We start from the raw sequence: 21810 nt of genomic DNA, 5'->3' as shown, positions 1-21810 counted from the left end.
TTTCCGCAGTGATTTACGGCATGTGCAGATAGATTGCATGGCGTCATAGTGTTCGTAGTTCATTAAATAACAACTTGTAATGATTTCCACGTGTTATTATCGGTGTACGAGTTATAAGCTTGACAGATTGTAAAGTTGCAATGATCGTAAGGTGTATGTTGGGCATGTGCCAAGTGAACTGCAGTCAGAGAACATTTCAGTCGTATTCACTCGTCATAGGAAATACAGCAAAGCACAATAATAATACAACAACTTTTAAAATGCTAAATGCAATTACAGACTTACGCGAAACTGATATCGTGATGATCGACGCCACATCGTCAAAATTTGAAATAACTTATATTGGAGGAATCCGATGTGCTGTAAAGCTATTAGTTACGAAAATAAACAGTACAACACACACCATAGGAGTGCAAAGCATAGGAAAGTTAAGCAAATCGCTAAAAACTCATTTTTATTTCACCACGTGAAGCCCACTGAGCGTTTAGCTTCTTTTTTCAGAAGCGACTTGGACTTTCGCAAATGATCGTTCAACGAAGTGGCTTATCACGTGGAAATGGATAGCGGCAGCCAATTAATCTCAACGCACGTTCATCGTGAAATATTTGATATCGCGGCAACCCTACTCAGAATCACAGTCATCCCCCAACCCCCCATTCCCCCTTTTCTACCCCATTCCCAACCACTCACTCCCTGTCGCAATGTAACCGGTGTCTCGGTATCGACATTTGTACCCGAGCTGTCAGTCTCCACACAATTTGACGGAAAGAGGTGCTTTATTTTTCAGCCGCTTGAGTATTTTAAATTATTATAAAAAAATAAATCTGTTTTCTTTTCAAATTACCAATGCCAACATTTGCTTCCCAACAGTTTGTCATTGTTGAATTGGATACAAAGTTGGGCTCGCATGCGAAAATCTCAACGTTCATCCTGCAAAGTCCCATCACATTGAGAAACACAAACAAATAGGATTTTTTTAAATTTGTTTCGCCGTATGGATCTGAACATTCAATTACCCTGTACAGGAATACGGGGTAAACCATGTGGGTTGGCACGGTATGCACGGCAGAAGCCGACACACGGCACGACGCTAACCCGTGAAACTAAAAACGAAGAAACGGCCGAAATAAATGAATGCTGAAAGCAATTTTTTGAATTTGCTAAAAGTTTAATCAACAGAGGTGCATGGATACGTTTTAAGTAAAGCTTTACAAACCCTCACAGACTCGGAGATCCTGCGATCTCGTGGGAGAGGAAAGGAGAGAGTTCCACGGAGAACTGATCAGTTGCCCTGAGGCCGAAGCCTCGATCTGTGACCACAGAGAAGATCTGACATCTACAGATGCTAAGAGGCCTTGAGGGGGACACATGACCGCGTCCGCAATTGCGTCTTAGGAATCTCCGCAAGTTTGATCTCTTCACAAACTATAAGACGGAGATAAAAAATTCCTCACGCAGGCTTACGGACTGTTGCGGCAAAACCCTGTTGGCGAGCACCTATGAAATGCGCCACGGTTAGCCCACCTTCGTGTGCATCACGCCATGTGCTCGTCTGAGACCGAGGGGGACCTGCAAGAGGCTAGGATGGTGCTTCCCGACTGACAACGTGCGCGGCTGCAAATATGCACCGCCGTGCAGAGTCACGGCTGTCGAAGGCCTTCGTCTCATGGACCGTAGCCATCTGGCCCATTCACTTGAGCAAGTCCACGGCTTTGCACAATGTGAGCTCGTGCCTGGGGAGCGGTGGCGCAGCGGTTAACGCGCCGCACTACGAATCCGGCGACCCGGGTTCGATTCACGCTCACGCCGTACACCGGTGACGAATATTTGAACAGGTCCCAGGCCTCCCCTAGGTCGACTCAGCCTCAAATGAGTACCCCGTACGATGGGTAAAACATCGCCGCTGGGGAGACAAAGGCGGCCGGGCGTGGTACTTGCTACCCACCCCTACGTGTGCCGTGCCGGCCTTTATAGGTGCTCGCTATCGGCACTTGCCTCTGCAGTCTGTTAAGGCTATACGGGGGATCTTTGTCATTGCCTTTTGCACCACCACCTTGATGAATACAAATCAGTACCGACGTTCCTAAATGCGTGCACATATGCCGCACATTAATTCACGTAAATGTTTACGCAGTGCGGGATAATCCTGCGGTGCAAATGAACGGCAAAATCAAAAGAGAAAGCCATTATTTGGTGTGAATCTGGCGTATATAAATAATTAACACCCACGGGTAATTACATGTAAAATGCAGCATTTTACGAGCAGATTAGCTGAAGATAGCACTGTTTTGAGAGAGTAAGGTGGTTTTGGCAGTGAGCTGCGTGATTTTTTTTCCCCGTGCACGTTATACAGTCATGTTGTGGCGGCGAATGAGGAATTGGACCCAGCCATTGTGCACACGCCTGTGTAACTTCAACACTGACAGCTGTTTGGCGGGAGTAACAGCGGCCGCATGAGAAATAACGCACCTCGTTCAAATTGCCTGCTTCGGTTTTTGTAACCCCCGTGATTCGCGTGCTCCATACGAACCACTGCTCTGCAAGAAATCATTTTGCCCCGTAGACGCGTTTAAGATAGATACATTGCCGATGTTTTTTTTTTTGCCAGTGAATTCGGGTAAAAAACAAGAAAACGCCACGGCAACTCATTTGAAGCACGTTCTGAACGGTGTTCACTTCGTACCTGCAAACCAAATTGTGTTACATAATTGCTGTGTTTAATGACGTTGATGTGTTCATCGTATTTTGTCGTGATTCTGACTTCCAGCAATTTGACGGCACGCTCCACGTGCGTGGCCTTGACTGCATGGAAGCATTTTTTTGCTGGTAGCAGCAACAGCACCCACGAGGTCGCATTGGTAAAACGCATTGGGTCAATCGATACGATATTAAATGACGAAGCGTCCGCACGCAATAGCATCGCGAGACCATTGGTTGGGATTGTAGAGGGGGGGGGGGAGCTGATCACGGGAAGCAAGGAGTTGAGGTTTGGCAGAGACGGTGAGCCATGCATTCACGAGGTGTCCTCGAAATACCGGGCTAATGTAGGGGGTGGATGCCCCATGTATAGCCCCATTATTTCCATTTAACCCATGCATAGCTTACAATGCTCCGCACCTCGCATTTCATATCATACAAATATAAAGCACAATATAATTGCTTCTGCATCACAGGAATGCAAAGAGCGATTTAAAAGAAAGGTATAAAAAAAGAAACCTCCATCGTAATCCGCAAGTCAGTTCTGGAGTGCGTGACACTCCGTGCGTTCTAGAACCGAGACTGCACTGGGCACGTGACGTTCCTGTTCGCTCCCCGTGGCAACGTCACCGACGTCTCTGCACCGACAGCGTCTATACCTACAAGTGTCGGCAGCAGGGCGATTTTTCAAACCGTCACCAGTTTCTAGCAGTTCCTCTTCCGGCCATTATACCCCCCCCCCTCCCCAATATTATGTAAGCGGGACAATACATCCAACAACAACCGCCATTCGCCACTTCACCATCGCGCTGGGCCAGGCTAGGTGCACTTCGATGCCACCTGAAGATGTCGGAACGCCGGCCGGGAAGGGGGTCAATGGGACAGACCCAGCAGGTGCCGTGGGTCGACTGAATTCAGGCGACCGGCAAGATGCACTACCCGTGTGCCCCCCCCCCCCCCACCAATTCTGTACGAACGCTAAAAATAATTCACCCACAAAGCCGCCCGCGCAAGCCACGTTATTTCGAGAACACGCTTTTTCCACTCGACGACGTAGTGAATCACCGCAGTGAGCGAGTGATGCGAGTCCGCGACATCCTCATCATCGTATACAGATTCACATGAGCGCCCTACACCAAGGCTCTTTACATAAATTGTAAAAAAAAAAATGGCGCACAGGATGACAGCGGTTGAGATAAAGAGTGGGGGTTGTTATTTGAAGTGGCGGTGTAGTCATGGTGAGAGGAGAACAGGCAGGAGAGGTGAGGGAGAGGTAGGGATCGTGATCGGGGTAGTGATAGGGATTGGGGTAAGCCTCGTCGTACCTGGGGGTGGGGGAAGGCAGGATAAGTAGGGGTAGGATGTGCTGGGGGAGAATATATGGCGGTTGTAAGGGGAGGGACAGAGGCAGGTTGTGATCGTGAAGATGATACTGGTCAACACACTTTTTCTGGCATAAGATGTTCAAACATCAAATAGAAAACTTTTGCAAGGAATCAAGTTCGCATTAACCGCACACTGGTGAGACTAGGCCCTAAAGAAGCCTGTCCCTGGTGTAGGTCCATCAGTTTCAAAGACAATGCGGATTTTACACTGGTCAACACACTTTTTCTGGCATAAGGTATTCCAACGGTTTTAAGGTAATTTTGGGGTGCTGATTCCAAATCTGGCATCAGTTTTTGTCTATCACATCAGGTTTTTGAGATATCAAATATTGCATTTTCAATAAAAACTGCAGAAAAAATATTAAATAAATGTGGATATCTACATACAATGATATTATAAACACACTATCCTAAAAATACAGCACCGTATTTTAACACTAAAGCAGTCACTGACTCGCAACAACTTGCAATCATAAGTGACAGAGTTAATTTCTGGTAAAATCAATGAAAATGGGCTATGCCGATAGCATAAAAATGAGACGTGATAGAGCAAATCTGAGATAAGATTTGGAATCAGCACCCTGAAATTAGTCTAGAACAGCTGAAAAGTCCAGGCCAGAAAAAAAAAAGCTTTTGTTGTTGACCAGTGTGATTACTTTACGTGCAACGGGAGTTGATTCCCAGTGAGCAAGAAGGCAAAAGGAACGAAAGCGCGATGGGGCGCACGGCGAGGGAGACACACGGCAGGAGGCGACGGAGATCAAGCGGCCCCCCACCTCTGTGTGCCCGTCGCACAGAGACGCGTGACAACTCGCTGGGCCAATCGCGAAGCTCCAGCGTGTGCAGCATCGACAAGGAGTCGCGCGAGTCCGTGACGGCCCTGCGCTTCTCGGAGAGCTTCGCGCGCAAGGGCGACGGCTCCACGTGCCCGTGTCTCTGGGTCGGCACCAGCCTGGGCACCGTCCTGTCCGTGGGCCTCAGCCTGCCCCCGTCCAGCGAGCAGCGGCTCAGCCAGCCGGTCATCATCTCGCCGAGCGGTGCGTTTTCCTCGCCATCGGTTGGCGGCACAGAAGCGTTAATCCATACGTTCATCTTCTCGAGGGTCGGCTATTGTAATGGCCTCCCGTCAGGTCTGCCGGCAAGGGACTTTGACCAGTGATGATGTGTTGAGAATGTCGCGGCTCTGTTGAGAACTGCTGCTCCTTCTGAACACACAATCCCCCGGTCCTGACCTCCTTACACTTGGCTCCGAGGCAGAGAATCGATTTCACGTTTGCACTCTTTGCCTTCAGAGCATTAGGCGGGGGCTCGTACCGACGACCTATATCCGTGACCTATTGAACCCTCGCTCACCTCTTTCGGAGCAGTGGTGGGGGGGGGGCAGCGGTGGGTGGGATTGCCCCTCCCCCCAATCCTATGACAACCATGAAAAACTAACCAGGGAAAATAAATGGGACTGTTGTTTTTAAAATAATGTGGGCCCCCTATTAAAAAAAGCTTTCAGTTTTGGAAGTTTATAAAATCCACCTCTGATCACGCACAAGCGCACACACGCGCGTGTCTGCAGTTTGTTTTGCCACGAGGCATAAAGGGTCAGTCCACGTCTGCACAATCAGTCGCGCACCTTGGTTGCACACAACTGCTGTCAAACTTGCCATTTTGACATACAAACAACACCCAAGGCGAGGCGAGAAGATGCGTTGCAAAGTCTCACCTGACCAAACGAAACTTGCATAAAATTGCATTCGCCAAGTCTTCACAAGTGTAGCGGACATGCTCCTCACCAACACGTGGCCTTAATTTCCACCGTCTGCGTCACACACAGCTCCCTTCTTCATCCACAGCTCTCTCCTCTTCATCCACAGCTCTCTGCTCCCCTAACTCCTCCTGCCGATGTCCCCTCCTATCCCCACGGCCCCCTCTCTCATCCCCTCCCCCTTCATCCCTGTCTCATCTCCAGCCACCGGTCGCCCTCTCTCAATACCTTGGGGTCACTCCCGGTCAACTCGGTGCAATGATTGACGTCAGCACTGATTTTCAGAGGGGTGGCAACATCCGCTGATTAGACATCACCAGCGTGAGGGTGCCGCCACACATTCGAAACCATTGGGGGGGGGGGGAGTTGACAGCAGCACGATGATGATGATGATGGGGGGTGGTTTCACATTCGCGTATTGTTGTCGAGTCGCACTCAAGGCCACCAGGGGCCTGCCAACGGCCCCCCACGGGCCTTGCAATAAAGACCACTGCCGGTCTTCACAAGACCACTGTTGGTCTTCACTGCTGTGGGGGGTAGGGGTAGGCAGTGCCGACGTTGTCACGGGGGAGGAGGAGGAGGACTGTTCACCCGAAGTTCACACTTCATTTCCACCTCTCGCCAGGCACCGTGACGCTGCTCAAGGGCCCCGTCCTGCGCGTGGACTTCCTCGACTGCGGCGGGGCGCTGGCGAGGCGGCCGCACGAGCCGTGGCGCGACACCAACTCGAACAGCGACGAGCGGGACGAGCGGGGGGAGCGGGCGCGGCGCCGCAGGCCCCAGTCGGTGACGCCGTCGGCGTCGGCGCAGGAGCTGGGAGCCGCCACCCAATACGTGGTGGCGTGCTCTGAGAAGCAGGCCAAGGTGGTGGCGCTGCCGTCGCACAGCTGCGTCTACAAGCACAACATCACGGAGACGTCGTTCGTGCTGCGCGCCGACGCCGTCGCCATCGGCGCCAGCGCGTGCCTCGCCAGCTTCTGCGCCAATGGCCACATCATCATCTTTAGGTGCCGGTTGCCGCGAGCGCTCGCTCGCTCGCTCGCCCCGCGACACGCTCAGCGCCGTCATGAGCTCGCTCGTGCCGCGACTTGTCCTGTAGCGCCATCATTCGCGCACTCACTTCTTCAAACGATTGCTCCATGATTCGCTCACCCAGTTTATTCAATGCTTGCTCCATAATTCACTCAATTGAACCATCAAATGCTTGCTTCCGCCCTCCTTGACTTAAATTGCCTGGAAAGCAACGTTGGCATGACGGCACTGGCAGTCGAGTGGCTCCGGTAACTACTTCCATAATCGGAATCAATTCGTGACTCTGGGAAATTGTAATTCTGACTTTGGCAATGTCTCTCATTGTGTCCCTCATGGTTCTGTTCTGGGGCCCACTGCTATTCTGCATCCATGTTACAATACTTGGCCAAAATTTCCTTCGATTCGGCATAAACCATCACGCGAAACTCCAGTTATACTCATCACAGCGGCAGCGGATTTTGGCTCGCCATCGAACACTGTACTTAGCCCAACGCTAATCGCAGGTGCTGGGGAAGGACAGCAAACTAAAGACAAAAAGCTGTCCTAAAGAAATGAGTGTTCAATCTAGATAATTAAAAGTGCATAGCTCCAGTGGCTTCCTATTGTCGGAAGTAAGAGAGTTTCAAACGGCCACATGAGCGCATCTGAAAGCCGCGCGATGTGGTGACGATCTCTGTTCGATGACCAGCCAAAAGCCGCCGCTGCGAGGATGATCGGAGTTTGCGTGACGGTTTAGTTCGTTGCGCATGTTCCAAGTTGTTCCCATAAATGGCAGAGCGTGCGTTGCAGCGAGAACGCACCGCGCGCTCAGCGAGCGCTTGGCCGTACACTTTGCACACCGTGCACATGTGGGGAGCGGTAGCGTTGCACTACGAACCCGGCTGCCCGAGTTCAATTCCCGTTCATGGCCGACACTGGTGACGATTATCTGAACCGGTCCTGGGCCTCCCCTATCTCGAGTCAGCCTCAAATGAGTACACGGTCTGGTATGTAAACATCGCCACTGTGAAGCCAAAGTCGGCCGGGCGTGGTGCTGGCCACCTACCCCCGAGTGTAATCTTAATCTTAGAACTTATCTAAGGCCACCACACAGAGACGATCACCCCTCTCTGTTATCTGTGTTGCTCTCGCTATGTATCTTGGTGATATCTGTCTGCTAATATGTCTGTCTATAGTTTTCTGGTTAGATTTTATGTCGCTATTTCATTATACCTGATGATGATTGCTTGTGTTGCAATCGAAACGTCGTATTCTATTATTTAATTTAATTTATTATTTTATCTTTAGACGTGACTTAACCGAAAGAAACAAATAATAATTACCCCCGAGTGTGTCGTGCCGGCTTTCGGAGGTGCTTCTTGCAAACAGCACTTGCCCCAACAGTCTGCTAATGCTATACGGGGGATCTTTGTCTTTGTGCAGCCTCCCCAGCCTGCGTCCCCTGCTGGACGTGAACTTCCTGCCGCTCGCCGACCTGCGAGCGGCTCGCACGTTCTGCTTCTCCAACAGCGGCCAGGCCCTGTACCTGTGTTCGCCCACGGAGATCCAGCGAATCACCTACAGCCAGGAGATGTGCGAGAGCTTACAGGTGAGCGCCTGGAGGTGCGAGTAGAGATTACAGGTGAGGGTCTGGTGATGTGAGTGAGAGATTACAGGTGAGGGTTTGGAGATGTGCGAGAGTTTACAGGTGAGCGCCTGGAGGTGTGAGTAGAGATTACAAGTGAGGGTCTGGTGATGTGAGTGAGAGATTACAGGTGAGGGTTTGGAGATGTGCGAGAGTTTACAGGTGAGCGCCTGGAGGTGTGAGAGAGGGTTTACAGGTGAGGGTCTGGTGATGTGAGAGGTTCCAGGCGAGGGTCTGGTGATGTGAGTAGAGATTACTGGTGAGTGTTGTCCGCGAACCACACTTTGAGAACCACTGCTCTATGTTAACTTCCTCACCTGGTATGCAGGAAGTCGTAGCTTCTATCCCGACCCTCACGCCTGCTGCTGTATATTTGGAGTTTGCGTGTCTCTTTCACCGTGGTTGCGTGGATTATTCTACGGGCCCTCCGGTTGTTTCCCTCCCCATTTGGAGTCAACATCACGCGTTTAAGAGTATTTGGCTGCTGCTGTACATTTCCACGTGATGACACGGCACTCCATCGAGCCGTCATTCGTGATCGCCAGATCGCTTCTGAAAAAAAGAGCCACATAGCTTGGTTGGGCACTTAACCCGGTTAAAAAAAATTCATAGGAAAAAATAAGGAATACGATCACTCCATGACCCCCTTCCTTGTGGGTCGCGGAGGACGGGGATGGCGGCTGAAGCAGAGCAGAGGGGACCAAGCACACACACACACAGAGTGGGGCTCACAGAGTGAGGTGGGACGCGGACCTCGGTCCCCCGGTGTTCATTCTGGGCCAGTTCTTAGCCAGTATCAGCAGAAGCACCCCCCACCCCCCCCCCCCCCCGTAGCTCTCGCAGTGCTCGCGGACATGGAGCCACTCAGACGGTCCAAATGAGCTCGCCGCACGTCGGGCTCGAGGGCGGCCGTCCCGTTGTGTAATTTGTCTCGGGTGATTCGGTCGGGCCGACCGCACTTTTCCACCCGTCGGTTTCACTGCCGGGGGAATAAGCGAGTCAGTAAACAAATAGGCGGAAAGCGTGAATCGATACGCGAGCTAGAGAACCCCATTGTGGGCGTCGTGCTTAGCAGTCGACGTGACGCTGACCGGGCTACTCTAGCATCGTATCGGAAGGGCTCCCCCCCCACCCTTCTCTTGCGCGGTCTGAAAGTCGTGTAGACATAAGGGAAGCGATGCGACGATTTGTCGTAAAGGTCACAGTGCTCCGAAGGTCCGCTCTTCTTCTAGGTGTGTTTTGTTTTCTCTCCCGGTGACTTGTTTTACTTCCGTGCGTGGGTATTCCCAACCGGGAACTCAAGTCTCCTTCCACGCACGGACATTTGCTCGATAATAAATTGGGCCAAACTCCGTCAGCAGCTGCTGCTGATCGCTTAGTGGGCTTTACCTGGTACAACATAATAAAACAAGTTCATTTTATTTTTATTGGTGATTGGCTAACCTTACCTTTACTTTGCACTCCCAATGTATGTTGTACTGTTTGCTGTTGTAAATTTCTGATCTCCCCCCCCCCTTACTGGACATCTGTGCAAAAGAGGTTTATAGCTCATCGGATTCCTCCAGTAAAAATAACGATTCTGACTCTTATTCAGAAGTGAAGTCGTGGGCCGTATATCCAGCCTTGATTTGGAGTAACTGGAGAGATGTTATATAATGAAGCGTTTTATTTATTCTGCAAGTCCAAACTCAACACTTTTCTCTCTTTCTCTGCAGGTGACTGCCTCTCTTTCCACATCATGTATTTGCTCGTTCTCCACTTTGCATTCTCCCTTCCCTCTCCATCTTTGTAGCGTTCCAAACCCTGTCATCTCCCTTGGTGCGGCCGTTGGAAACAGAGTCGTGGGACTTGTAAATTGACTGGACCCACGGGCAGTAGGTCCATAGATCCCCCCCCCCCGCCCTCCCCCACCCATCCCTGACGCAAAGAAAGAACGGCTCCTCGCGAGAGGCAGCGCGGAGCGAAGAGCGGCCCTGCCGTGGCGTGTCCCCCATCACCTCCACCGCCGGCCGGCGCGCCGATCACACACGGCACCCCGCGCGCGATGACCCCCCCCCCCTGCACCGCGTGGCTGAGCGAGCGCCGTGGATCGTTGTCTGCCACAGGACATGCTGGGGGAGCTGTTCATCCCGGTGCAGACCCCGGAGGCTCCCAACAAAGGCTTCTTCAAGGGGCTCTTCGGCGGAAACAGCCCCTCGCTCGACAGGGAAGAGCTCTGTGAGTGGCACCGTCGCTGTCCGGCGGACGCGAGCCTCCGCGCCGTGACGTCGGCGAAAATAAATGCGGGAATGTTTTCAGCGGCGGGGATTCGTCAGCTTTTGCCACTGGATAAAGGCATCGGCCCGGCCGTGCCTTCCGGTGACGGGTCGGCAACTGTCCGTGTTTAACGAGGACAGTCCCGGAATTGGCATCGTCCGTGTTCGGGCGGCAGCGGTGGGAATTGATTCTGTAACCGAGCTCCCGTAGCGGTGTCGCTGCTTTGAACTTTACTTAGCGCCGCGGTGGCGAGATGTTATATCCCTTGCCTGGTGTCGTGGGTTCGATCCTGACGCCTGTATATTTGGAGTTTGCGTGTTCTCCTCATGGTAGTGTGGATTTTTCTTTGGGTCCTTCGATTATTTTCCCTCCAACATTAATAAACACGCGTTTAAATTATTTGGCTGCTATAAATTCGTACGTGATAAGCCACTTCATTGAGCCATCATTTGCGGCCAGTTCGCTTCTGATAAAGAGCTACACAGCCTTACCTGGTAAATAAAACATAGTTTATTCTATTTAAAGCTTTCATGACTGCAGGGATTCATCTTCTTGGTTCTTTCGGTAAAGTCACGTAGAAGGGAAATAATAAAAGAAAATAAGTAATACATTTTTATTCTGTTTTATTTTTATTATTTCCCTTCTACGTGATTTTACCGAAAGAACCAAGAAGATAATTTAGTTCGGTGACACTTTTGGTCACCAACTTCGTAAACGGAGCGAACTCCGCGAGCCGCGACGTCCGCCCTCCTCGTGCCCGAACCGGTGCGGCGTGCCGTTGTTGTTGTTCTCGGTGACAAAAAGTCGGCGAGACGGGATCGGGCAGGGCGTCGCGCAGCCTCGCGCAGCACATCCCGGGCCACGGCTCCGGCTCCGAGGGAGTGAAGGCCGCGGCGGGCGGAGTGGCGGCCGAAATGTCGCGGGCGCGCGTGGCGCTAGACGAGCGCGGGCAGCGGCTCGGCGACCTGGAGGACCGCACGGCGGCGATGCTCTCCGGCGCCGAGAACTTCAGCAAGCACGCGCACGAGGTGACCGCGCCACCACCACCGCCACCACGCGCACGGCGGCCTCCACTGTGCACCGCACTGCCCACCGCCTTGCGCCAGTCCGCACTGCGTTGCTCCAGCCTGCACCGCACTACTTTGCACATCCACCGCACAAACCCGCACAGCGCCGCAACTCCGTTGCCCCGTCGGCCCAGCCCCGGTCGCGGCATCGACACGCTCCCACCTGGCCGAGCGAGCCGTTGAAGTGGGATTACCCCTCTCCACTCGTCTCTCCCACCCTCTGAGACATTCAGTCTCCTCCTCTACTCCTCTGCCTTCCCTTCCCGCCGCCGTGACCTTCCCGGTGGGTGGTGGGTTGGGCGTGATTGTGGGGGGCGAGAGCCGCTGCCAGGAGCACACTTCACCTAATCGCTCGCGGCACTCGAACTCACTCACCAACAGCCCCCCCCCCCCGCGCCGACCGAGTGGTGCTACGGAGTGTGGGGAGCGCCGCGGGGCTCCACGATGGGCGGATGAGACATCAGTCGCTAGCCAACACGCAGCTCATCTCGGGCATATTTATTTTAGTTTAACTTTTTTGGGCAGGCGGGCGGGCGGGCGGGCGGGCGGGGGGGTATCGGCAATAACATTTTAACCCTTTGTGCTCTGATAATTATAGATGATGGTAATGCGTGATTAGAAATACACGATGACAGTACGTGATGATGATACGTGATAAAAATACGTGATAATAATACATAATAATACATGATAATAATACGTGTTAACAGTACATCATAATAGTCCATGCATTGTCTTTGGAACTGATTGGCCTACAGCAGAGACAGCCTACGTGTGTATGGCCTAGTCTCACCACGAGTGTTAGGCCAGAGAAGAACAGCAAAAGGTGCACGGTACAAAAGTGATGAATGTATCAAATTGTTAATAGCTCGGGTTGCTCTTAATACTTTTGACACTTGCATCAGTTTCAAAGATTATTGCATAGAAGATCAGATAATGTGTGTTTGCATGTATTTTGCTACAGGCGTGCGTCGTTAAGTAGGTATTTCAGTTTGGTGTTTGAACATCTTAACACCTGTTTTATATTGCCAGAAAGGGTAAAAGGGTAAAGCCTCTTCTTGTTTTTTTTATTTTCTTCAACATTTTGATACCGGCAAAAAAATGGATTTGAGCCATGAACCTCTGCAGCGAGTGGCAAGGGCAGTACCACGCGGTGTCGTTGAGGAGGTGCCAACCCAAGCCAGATGGCTTAACGACGCTGAAGAACAATGATGGTGATGCTAACGGCAATGATAATGGTGACAGAAAGGATGAGAGATCATGATGATGTTAACAATAAAGACAGTCGTTTTAACGATGATGATGATTATGATGATAAATCAAGTTTCAAGTTTATAGGTGAGAAATCACGCGGCCAGGATGAGCAAGCGAGAGAGACCTGGGGTCACCATTATGACGTGAGAGTTAAAAAGAAGTAATATAAAGTACGACAATGAAGCGAATAGAGACCGGATCAAAAACAATGGTGTCACATGACAAAAGTGAAAATAATGGACGAACATCACAATCCTCCCTCCCCATGTGACTTGCCCACTACCACCGTGTCAGCCGTTCTACGCAGCCCCTGGGAAACGCTCCCTTGCCATGTGACTCGCTTGTCACCTTTGGCAGGGTCGCCATAGCAAAAAAAATCTTAGCTCAGTGGCCCTCATCCCGAAAAAAACTGACTGGTTGAATCGATAATTATGAATGCAACACTCGTGTTGCATTTTCCCTTTTGTGTGAATTGTACGCAAATGTTGCACAGAAGCGAACGGTGGTGATTCACAAGGCCATACAAATGACAAAGAATACGACTTGGCAGTGGGAAAAAAAAAGCCGCAATGAAAATGAATTTGCAACCCTGAATCATGACAACTCATTTGTGGGTGCCTGTGTTCGTGTGAGGTGACAGTGTGACTCATTTAATACGAAAAAAAAATCAATGATTCACGTCGTATTAAATAAAAAATTACTAAAACATATTACATTTCCAATTTTCATTCTCAAGATCTGGTTACTGTCAGAACACGAATGTGCCACGCTTTAGCAGGGTGCAACGAAGAAGTCCCCGGGTAGCTCAGAGGTCAGAGGTCAGAGAGGCTGAGCCGGCACTACTGAGATGCTGGGTTCAAATCCAGGTTTCAGCCGCCGCCTGTGATTGATTCGGGGTCTCAAGCATCGTGAGTTGATGGTCTCAGTCTGGCTACTCGTGACCGCGCACGTAAAAAAAAACTAAAAATAATTGCCACATTAAATCAGCAAGGTCGCACTCATTACACGCAAAGCGCTTGCCACAAAGGAAGCAACAATACCTTTGCCGATTTCATCCAGGGGCATGAATAATCACGCAAACTCCGGTCATCCTCGCAGCAGCGGTTTTTGGTTAACCATCAAACAAAGACGGTCACCGCATGGTGCGCTTTCAGATGCGCCTTTGATGCCGCCTGGAATGCCCTCCCTTCCGATATTAGTACGCTTAGCTACGTACGGTGCGAAAGAAGTTCAACATGCAAGCATAAAACATGTCTGCCATTAATTTTGCTGAATTCCTGCTCCCTGAATTAACAATATCCAAACGACTGAGAATGACTGCACACACAACAACAACAACAAAAACCCATCGCATTAACCTTTGGTTCTGCACTTAATTTTGGATACATTTCTGCTCTGGGAATTAAAATATCAGTCTGACTGTCATGTACCATGGCACCTTCCCCCTCGCATGCAGAGTGGGTGGGAAGGTTTTGCCCTCTACTGCATGGACTAGAGGTCACAAATGAAATTACTTAATTGGGATTGTATATATCAATAATTGCCCCCTGACCGACAGACTTCTTTGTAACAGCGTTATGTGTGTTTAGTTTGTTGTGCTTCCTCTCCCCGCACATCCGATTAGCACGGTAGGCTGCAGCATGGTAAAAAACATGTTGACGTTCAACACACACCAAGCCCCAGGTCGCTCTTGCAAATGAGACTCTGCTAGGCCTCCTGATGTCTCACGTGGTTCAACAAAATAAAAATGTGAAGCTCTGGAAGTTGGAGGCCTCTCCGGAGGTAGCTCTGTGGTGGCCAATTACACACACAGAGGCCATTCTCGAACGCAAAGGGGCTTGGCACTGTTCTGCCCTCCTTACACGGGCAAAAGCCCAGGCCCTGCAATTGATGTGGACTCCGATAGCGCGATTGGGGATCAAATCGATGAAAATATGATTATTATAATTACGATGAAAATAATGAATTTTTTGTTACTACAACGAATGCGCCTGCCTTTTGTCAATGTGCAGATGATGCTGAAGACGAAAGACAAGAAGTGGTACCAACTGTGAGGCAACGCGGCGAGCGGCGAGGAGCCGCGGTCGCCGTTCCGCCCAGGAGACGGTCGGGGGGTCGAGAGAGAGTCACTCCGAACGCTCGCTCGCCCGCTCGCTCTCGCGGAGCGCGCAAACATCGGCGGTGACCGCAAGCGCTCGTGTGCACGGAGACAATCCCAGCCCGCGTGGACGTCCAAGCACCTGCAACCTCCCCCCCCCCCCCTCCCGGGGAGAGAGGGGACGCGCCAGCGGTAATCGAATATTTACAACAACAAATATAAAACAAAACTATAACAACACATGGCAAAGATGCAAAACGGACGGGCTCGGGGTAAAGGGGCAAGGATTCGCAGAGTGGCGGTCCGTGCGGAGATACAATCGTGCCGAGCGTCAACGCCGAGCTGTTAACCTGCGTCGCAAAGGTTACCGTAGCACGCGTTCCCGCTTGGCACGTTCGTATCGTGAGCTCGTCGGCGGAGGCGGGAGTGTGTGGGGGTTGGGGATGGGGGTTTCTGCGCGTGGATATTTTTCGTAGGGTTCAGGGCGGACGGGCGGGCGGGCGGGCTGATGTGGGGAGGAGTGGCAGGGGGATGTGCAATGTATCAAAGTTCGTCACCGCATTGCCAAACTCTTGTGCGTTGCACGTTGGGAGCCGCATTCGACTCAGCTTTTCCCAATCGGTCCTGGAGTGTCTGTGGAAAAGAGCTTCATAGCTTATCGGATTCCTCGAGAATAAACAAATATTCTACGATACGTTTTTCTTGAAAAGCTTAAGGTGTCATTTCGATTTAAAGCTTTCGTGACTGCAGCAGGGATTCATCTTCTTGGTTCTTTCGGTAAAGTCACGTAGAAGGGAAATAATAAAGTAATGAAAATAATGTTTTATTTTAATTATTTTATTATTCTTTTATTATTTCCCTTCTACGTGACTTTACCGAAAGAACCAAGAAGACCTTAAGGTGTCTTTTCCTTCGTTTGTTTATAAAGTTGGCTTTATCGTTTCGATTCGTGGCGCGTTAAAGGTTGTTTTTCTTTGTTTGAGATTCGAATTATGCTTTAATAAACAATAAGTTTATCTTCCATCCTTCAGAAGGACTCATTTGCAATATTATGAACCGTTTATTTGAAAGTATATTTTGACAAAAAAAAAAGTAATTCATTGCTGTTAACCGATTGGGCGTTAAGCGGACATACGTCCAGGTCACGCACACTCGTGCACACGCATCGCAAGTATACGTTTATTACGGTACGTCCGGTTGTGTTTTTGCGAGAGCATCAGTCACGCTTTTCCAACTTGTGCGATGTTTTGTAAGAGATTATATTATAAGACGAATACGTATGGTTTTAGCTAATTATGCAGTAGTTTTCAATAGACATTTATTAGTCCGCAAAATATATTCGTAACCTCTCCGACCGTGTTACTGCACACCTTGATAAAAATAACTAAAGTCTTACTATTCTTAATATTTATTATTAATATTATATTACAACGTAGACATATACAATTACGGATACATTAAAGACTTGACTTTAATGTTCAATGGCTATCTGTTATGCCCTGTAATGCTCTTACAGCGGATGTATTTTGTAAACCTTTGCATCCTTTGTATTGGTCTGTACCGATCGTGACCTGGAGTCGTTCTCCTGTTGCACGGACTGGAGGTCAAGGCTGCCGTTTCTGGAGCGTTTTTGAGTCTCGGGGGCAAGGGGGGAATGAGACAATTTGGCTCGTACGACTGGTCCTTGAATAAGTAAGGCTGCGTGCCCGTGTCTGGTCTGGCGGTGGGAAGATTCACCAGAGAAACACAAAAGAAATGCACAATTGTTTGAAAAGCATTCGTGCAGAGTTTACTGGCGGTGAGAGACGTGGCACTCGTGTGTGCGTGTAAGTCTCGCGTGAGTGTTATTATTTCGTGTTTGTTTTCTACCTAATATGAACGTGCTCGTCGCACGAGGTTATGGGGCGGGGGGGGGTGCCCAGCGCTTCACTGGTTATTTGTATTTTAGAGCGGCGTCATATTTCGCAGCAGTGGATTTCTCCGGTGGCAGAAAAAGAAGAAAAAAACAATAATTTAAATTGATTAAAAAAAAATCCGAGCGAGCGGCCGACTCGAGCTCCTTCGTCGATCGAATCATCTCTGCGCTCATTGCTCGCTTTAGTAGGATGTAGAAACATCTCTGGGTAGATGTGCTCCCGAAACAAATCACCCGATCGTTCGCAATAAAGTTTTTTTTTTGGTCACGTGCCGTACTTTTATTTTGCATCGCACAAGCTGCTAACGAAGACCGCGGTTCGTTCCTTTTCCTCCTCCTCTCGTTTTCGCTTCTTCGCCTCTCTCGTGCTGGGGGATGTGGCGTGTGTTTTCGATGTGACTCATCAAACGAGTGCCAATGATGTAATAGTTTAAAACCCTCCTTTGACGTTAACCTCTTGCCGTTTGAATAAATCTCAACTCTGGAAAACGACACCGGTCCAGTGCGTGTGGCGATGCTGTCGTATTAAATAAACGCCTGTGAAAAGGAGCTTTCTAGCTCGTCGGATACCTCCAGTACAAATAAATACTCTGATTCTGATCTCGCCATGGCCATCAAGGAAAACACACACACACACAAATAACAATAACAACAATAGCAAGAAAAGTTGCGTGGAAATATTATTAATATGCCAAACAAATGATCACGTGTGTGTGTTTACAACTGTAGTTGTACCGCTGTGTATTGTAACTGACAAACACTGTTAACATCAGTTTGGTGGAATTCAAATCTCGTGAATGTTGAAGTATTTTTAGATAACCGTTGACTCAAGCTGTCGTGGCATACAGGTCATAAACTCACGCTTAATTAAAATGTATCTGTTAAACGTCCGTAATGCAATTGTTGCGGCCTACTATGCTAGAAGAGAACAAAGGAGTCGTTATAAAATGGTTTTGCCGTTTGACGGTAAATAATTGCGTATTCAATTATTCAAGTTCGTTTTCAGTGTGGGGGGGAAGGGGGTGGAGAAAGCTTCGTGTTTACAGGGTAGGGCGTGATTAAGACTCCATCCAGGGCTTTCACTCCCCGTCTCTGCCGTTCACTGAATAAATGTTGGGTCACCAACCTCGATGTCATTGCGATGCGTACAATCCCAAATTTGAGTCGCACGGCTAAAGCCCCCTCGTTTAAAACCGGACGAGAGGCCATGCATTCATGATGCCCTCCCGATTCAATTTCGATCATCTCTCATGCGGGCGGGTGAGAGGACCCCATTGAAGTGAATGCTTTCTCGTGCTAGGGAGACACGGGAACTCGAGTCGCACTTCAGCGTGCGTATTCGCGCGTGATCGCGGCTCTTGAAGCATTAAGCTTTGTACCGAATTCGAAAACAACAACAACAACAACAAAAATCGGCTCTTGTGATTTACTTCTGGTTGCCGACCGCTGCACCACAGGAACAGATCGTCAATTTGAATACCGAGAAATTCACTCTACCCCAAGTAGACATCCCATGGATAACATGGATTGCCTTTGACAAGGGATACTGTACTGGGAAACTATCGCAATTGGTGCATCGCCACATTCTGCACTCGCAGGTGCAAAGGTCGTTTGTAAAAGTAAGTAAATGTTTTTGAAAACCACGAATTCCTATTGGTTCAGGGTGAAGCAGTGGTGCAGTGGCTATCACACCGCCTGCTCACCTAAGTTCGATTCCGGGCCATGGCTGGTAATAATAATCGGCGGCGAGCAATATCTGAACCGGTGCTGAGTTCTTGCACAGCAACCCCCCACCCCCTCTTCGTCGTCAGCCGCTGTCAGTGATCGGCGTGAGCGTATGGTGGTCAACCAGCCCCTGTGACCGACGTGCCATCGTGAGCAGGCCTTCATCCAGCAGTCGATTGGCAGAGGGCTGCAAATTATTACATTAATATCGACTACGCGACGCTCTTCATTGTGATGAAGCTCAGCTCTTACTTTTACAGCGAACGATTCTGTGGCATTCGAAGCCAGCGTTTGGCGGTGTGCAGGGAGGCAAGCGAGACAGAGACGGCCTTCAGCCCACGTGGAAAATGTTGACCGTGGACAAAAAGTGTGGCGGAGAGAGAGAAAATGCTTGATCGTCGTGAACCCAATGACCCCAACCCAGCGCCTTACTGTGTTGACAACACGTACACGTTGATAAGTATGAGATGTATAAAGTGTTTTTCTTTTTAAACCAAATCCCAGTGGGCGCTGTGTTTGTTTCCAAAGCAGAGTTTCGGCAGAGCGAATGTTTTCGACAAAAAAAAGACTCTGACATGATTTTTCCTGTGACTGTGAGTCGTGTTCATTTGTCGGCAATGCGTTAATATTCTGCGGTGGATTGAATAAGCGAACAAAAAAACGATCGCAAAAGTTGTCGAATTTAAAACTGGTATCCGAACTAAACGCTTTAACCGTGAACTTACGAAAAACTGCAAAAAATATCTTTTGGATAGATTTCACCAGCGACTCCTGAAGTAAAATATTAATAATTTTGTCATTCTCAAGTCAGAAAGCGGGAAGTTATTATCCGCACTGCCGTTCCACCACCCTGCAAACGGCAGTGCCACTTATGAAACGTCTGTGCTGGGTACTCAAATTGTGGAACGCCTCCTTGGTTGACTTTTGTCGTGGCGAACCTCGACGAGTGGGTTCGTACACCCGACTTTTCACGTCACGTATACACATTTTTTTCGCACTTTTTCTTACATTTCCCAACGCCGCCTCGTTTTGCCGTTAAGTTACGAAGGAATTAGGCCGCCGAAAAACAGAAACGACTAAAAGGACAACTTACGAAACGTAACACACACACACACGCACAGACACACACACACGCACACACACACGCGCACGCACACACGCGCACGCACACACACATACGCACACACACACGCGCACACACGCGCACACGCGCGCGCGTTACACCCACAATTTAGTTGATTCGTCCTGAGTTCAATACCAGCCGAGTGCGGCTGTCCAGCGCGTCCTTGTCACGAGCGAGTGCCAGGAAAGCGTCGTCGCTGTGTCGTCACACAGCCCGGGGTCTCGTCCTTTTTGGGGCTCTTAACGGGTTTGTGTGAAACAGGGGAGGCGATGGATGGCGTGCTATGTACGATGTTTGAACTTCTTTCGCACCGTACCTAGCCACTTCGTGCTAAATCGGGAGGTGCAATGCAGATTTCGCTCGTCGCCTGAGCCCGTCACTTGCCACACCTTGCCTGCGGAGTTGGCCAAACATCTCGAATGTAGGATCACAGAGCTTGGGCAATTGTTTTGCTGCCAGTTCTGGCTGCCTTCCCAAGCGCTCGTCTGCAGGCTTCCTCTGATGCTCACAGAAACTGTACAATCGAGGAGTTACAATTTTCCTGAGTTTTTATTTTCGAGCTCCCACCATCCCCCTTGCTTGGGGGGGGGGCCTTCATCCTGCAGTGGGTAGATCATGTCTGTGGATGATGATGATGGTGGTGGTGGTCATCATTAATAGGAATTTCGACTGCACCACCCCTCTGAGCACATTGATCGCTCATCACCGCTGCCACATTAACTGCTGTTCATAATGATCATAATAATTCCATTGAACTGACCGTAAAAGCCATACAGAGCCACAAGACTTATTTTTAGGAAGGTCCTTTCTACAATACAAATACCAACCAGGCCCCAAGCCTGCATATATTTTTAGATGTGATGAAATGTAGGATGTACGAGTTAACAGCTCATCCCTTGAACACATACGCTCTACAGACGTCATTTAGATTGTTATATTGTCTTGCTCTCAGTCGTTCATGCCCCGAGATTCAAAAGCTTGGTGCACACAGAGACCCTTGGACAGACACACAAAAAGACTCATTGCATCACACAAAGACCCATCGACGACTCACACAGAGACCTATATACTTACACACAGACCCACAGACACACACAGAGACCCATAGACTCACACAGAAACCAAAAGGCTTACACAGAGACCTATATACTTACACACAGACGGATAGATTCACACGCAGACCCATCGACTCACACGGAGACCCATATACTTAAACACACAAACCCCCATGTACACACAAACAGAGACCCGTATACTCACGCGGAGATTTACATTCTCTTGCACAAATTACATTTACAGTTTTTGGGGGGGGCAAAGATTTACCTGAAAATTACCCCACTGTCATCCTTTGCGGATGGCCAGGGCAAACGCTGTACTACGAGAAATGCCTCGCTTTGACCTAGAGGGTCCCCCTGTCTCACAGCAGCTGAGAACCCGAATGTGTTTTTTTGTTATAGATTGTATAGAATATTTATACGGGGGGACATATCCTCGTTGTCATGAAGTTAGGCGGTGCAAACGCTGCCCATATTTGCTTGTACACAGTCATAGCCTTTGTTTGGATGTAACAATAAAGTAAAGTGGATCTAACGGTGGACTCTGGTGTCAGTGTGTTTGACGTGCCAAGTGCGTTGCAACAGGAGATGCGACCCAAAATAAGTTGGAAGGTGCATGTATGTATGCACGTGTGTGTGCGCGAAGGGGAGCGGTGGTGTAGTGGTTAGCGCACTGCAATATGATCCCGGCGATCCCGAGTTCGATTCCTGCTCACGGCCAACGCCAGTGACGATTATCTGAACCGTTCCTGGGCCTCCCCTAGGTTGACTCAGCCTCAACGAAGTACCTGGTGCGATGTGCAAATATCGCCACTATGGAGAC

General features: G+C 49.7%; 1 protein-coding gene across 9 annotated transcripts in view; it reads left to right on the top strand.

Annotated features, from left to right (window-relative positions):
* LOC144950309 (syntaxin-binding protein 5-like) overlaps positions 1-21522 on the top strand; it is a 209945-nt gene extending 188423 nt beyond the window's left edge. For all 9 annotated transcript variants that reach the window (XM_078880407.1, XM_078880406.1, XM_078880412.1 and 6 more), the window contains 6 exons: positions 4880-5119; positions 6464-6845; positions 8293-8458; positions 10600-10711; positions 11555-11778; positions 15084-21522. In XM_078880407.1, the coding sequence (XP_078736533.1) occupies positions 4880-5119; positions 6464-6845; positions 8293-8458; positions 10600-10711; positions 11555-11778; positions 15084-15125 (1166 nt within the window). In that variant the 3' untranslated portion in view covers positions 15126-21522. The remainder of the gene's footprint in view (positions 1-4879; positions 5120-6463; positions 6846-8292; positions 8459-10599; positions 10712-11554; positions 11779-15083) is intronic.
* The last annotated feature ends 288 nt before the right edge of the window (positions 21523-21810 follow it).

This window comes from Lampetra fluviatilis, chromosome 57 (assembly GCF_964198595.1).
Source record: "Lampetra fluviatilis chromosome 57, kcLamFluv1.1, whole genome shotgun sequence".
NCBI lineage: Eukaryota > Metazoa > Chordata > Hyperoartia > Petromyzontiformes > Petromyzontidae > Lampetra > Lampetra fluviatilis.
This window is presented reverse-complemented; position numbering and strand designations above follow the sequence as displayed.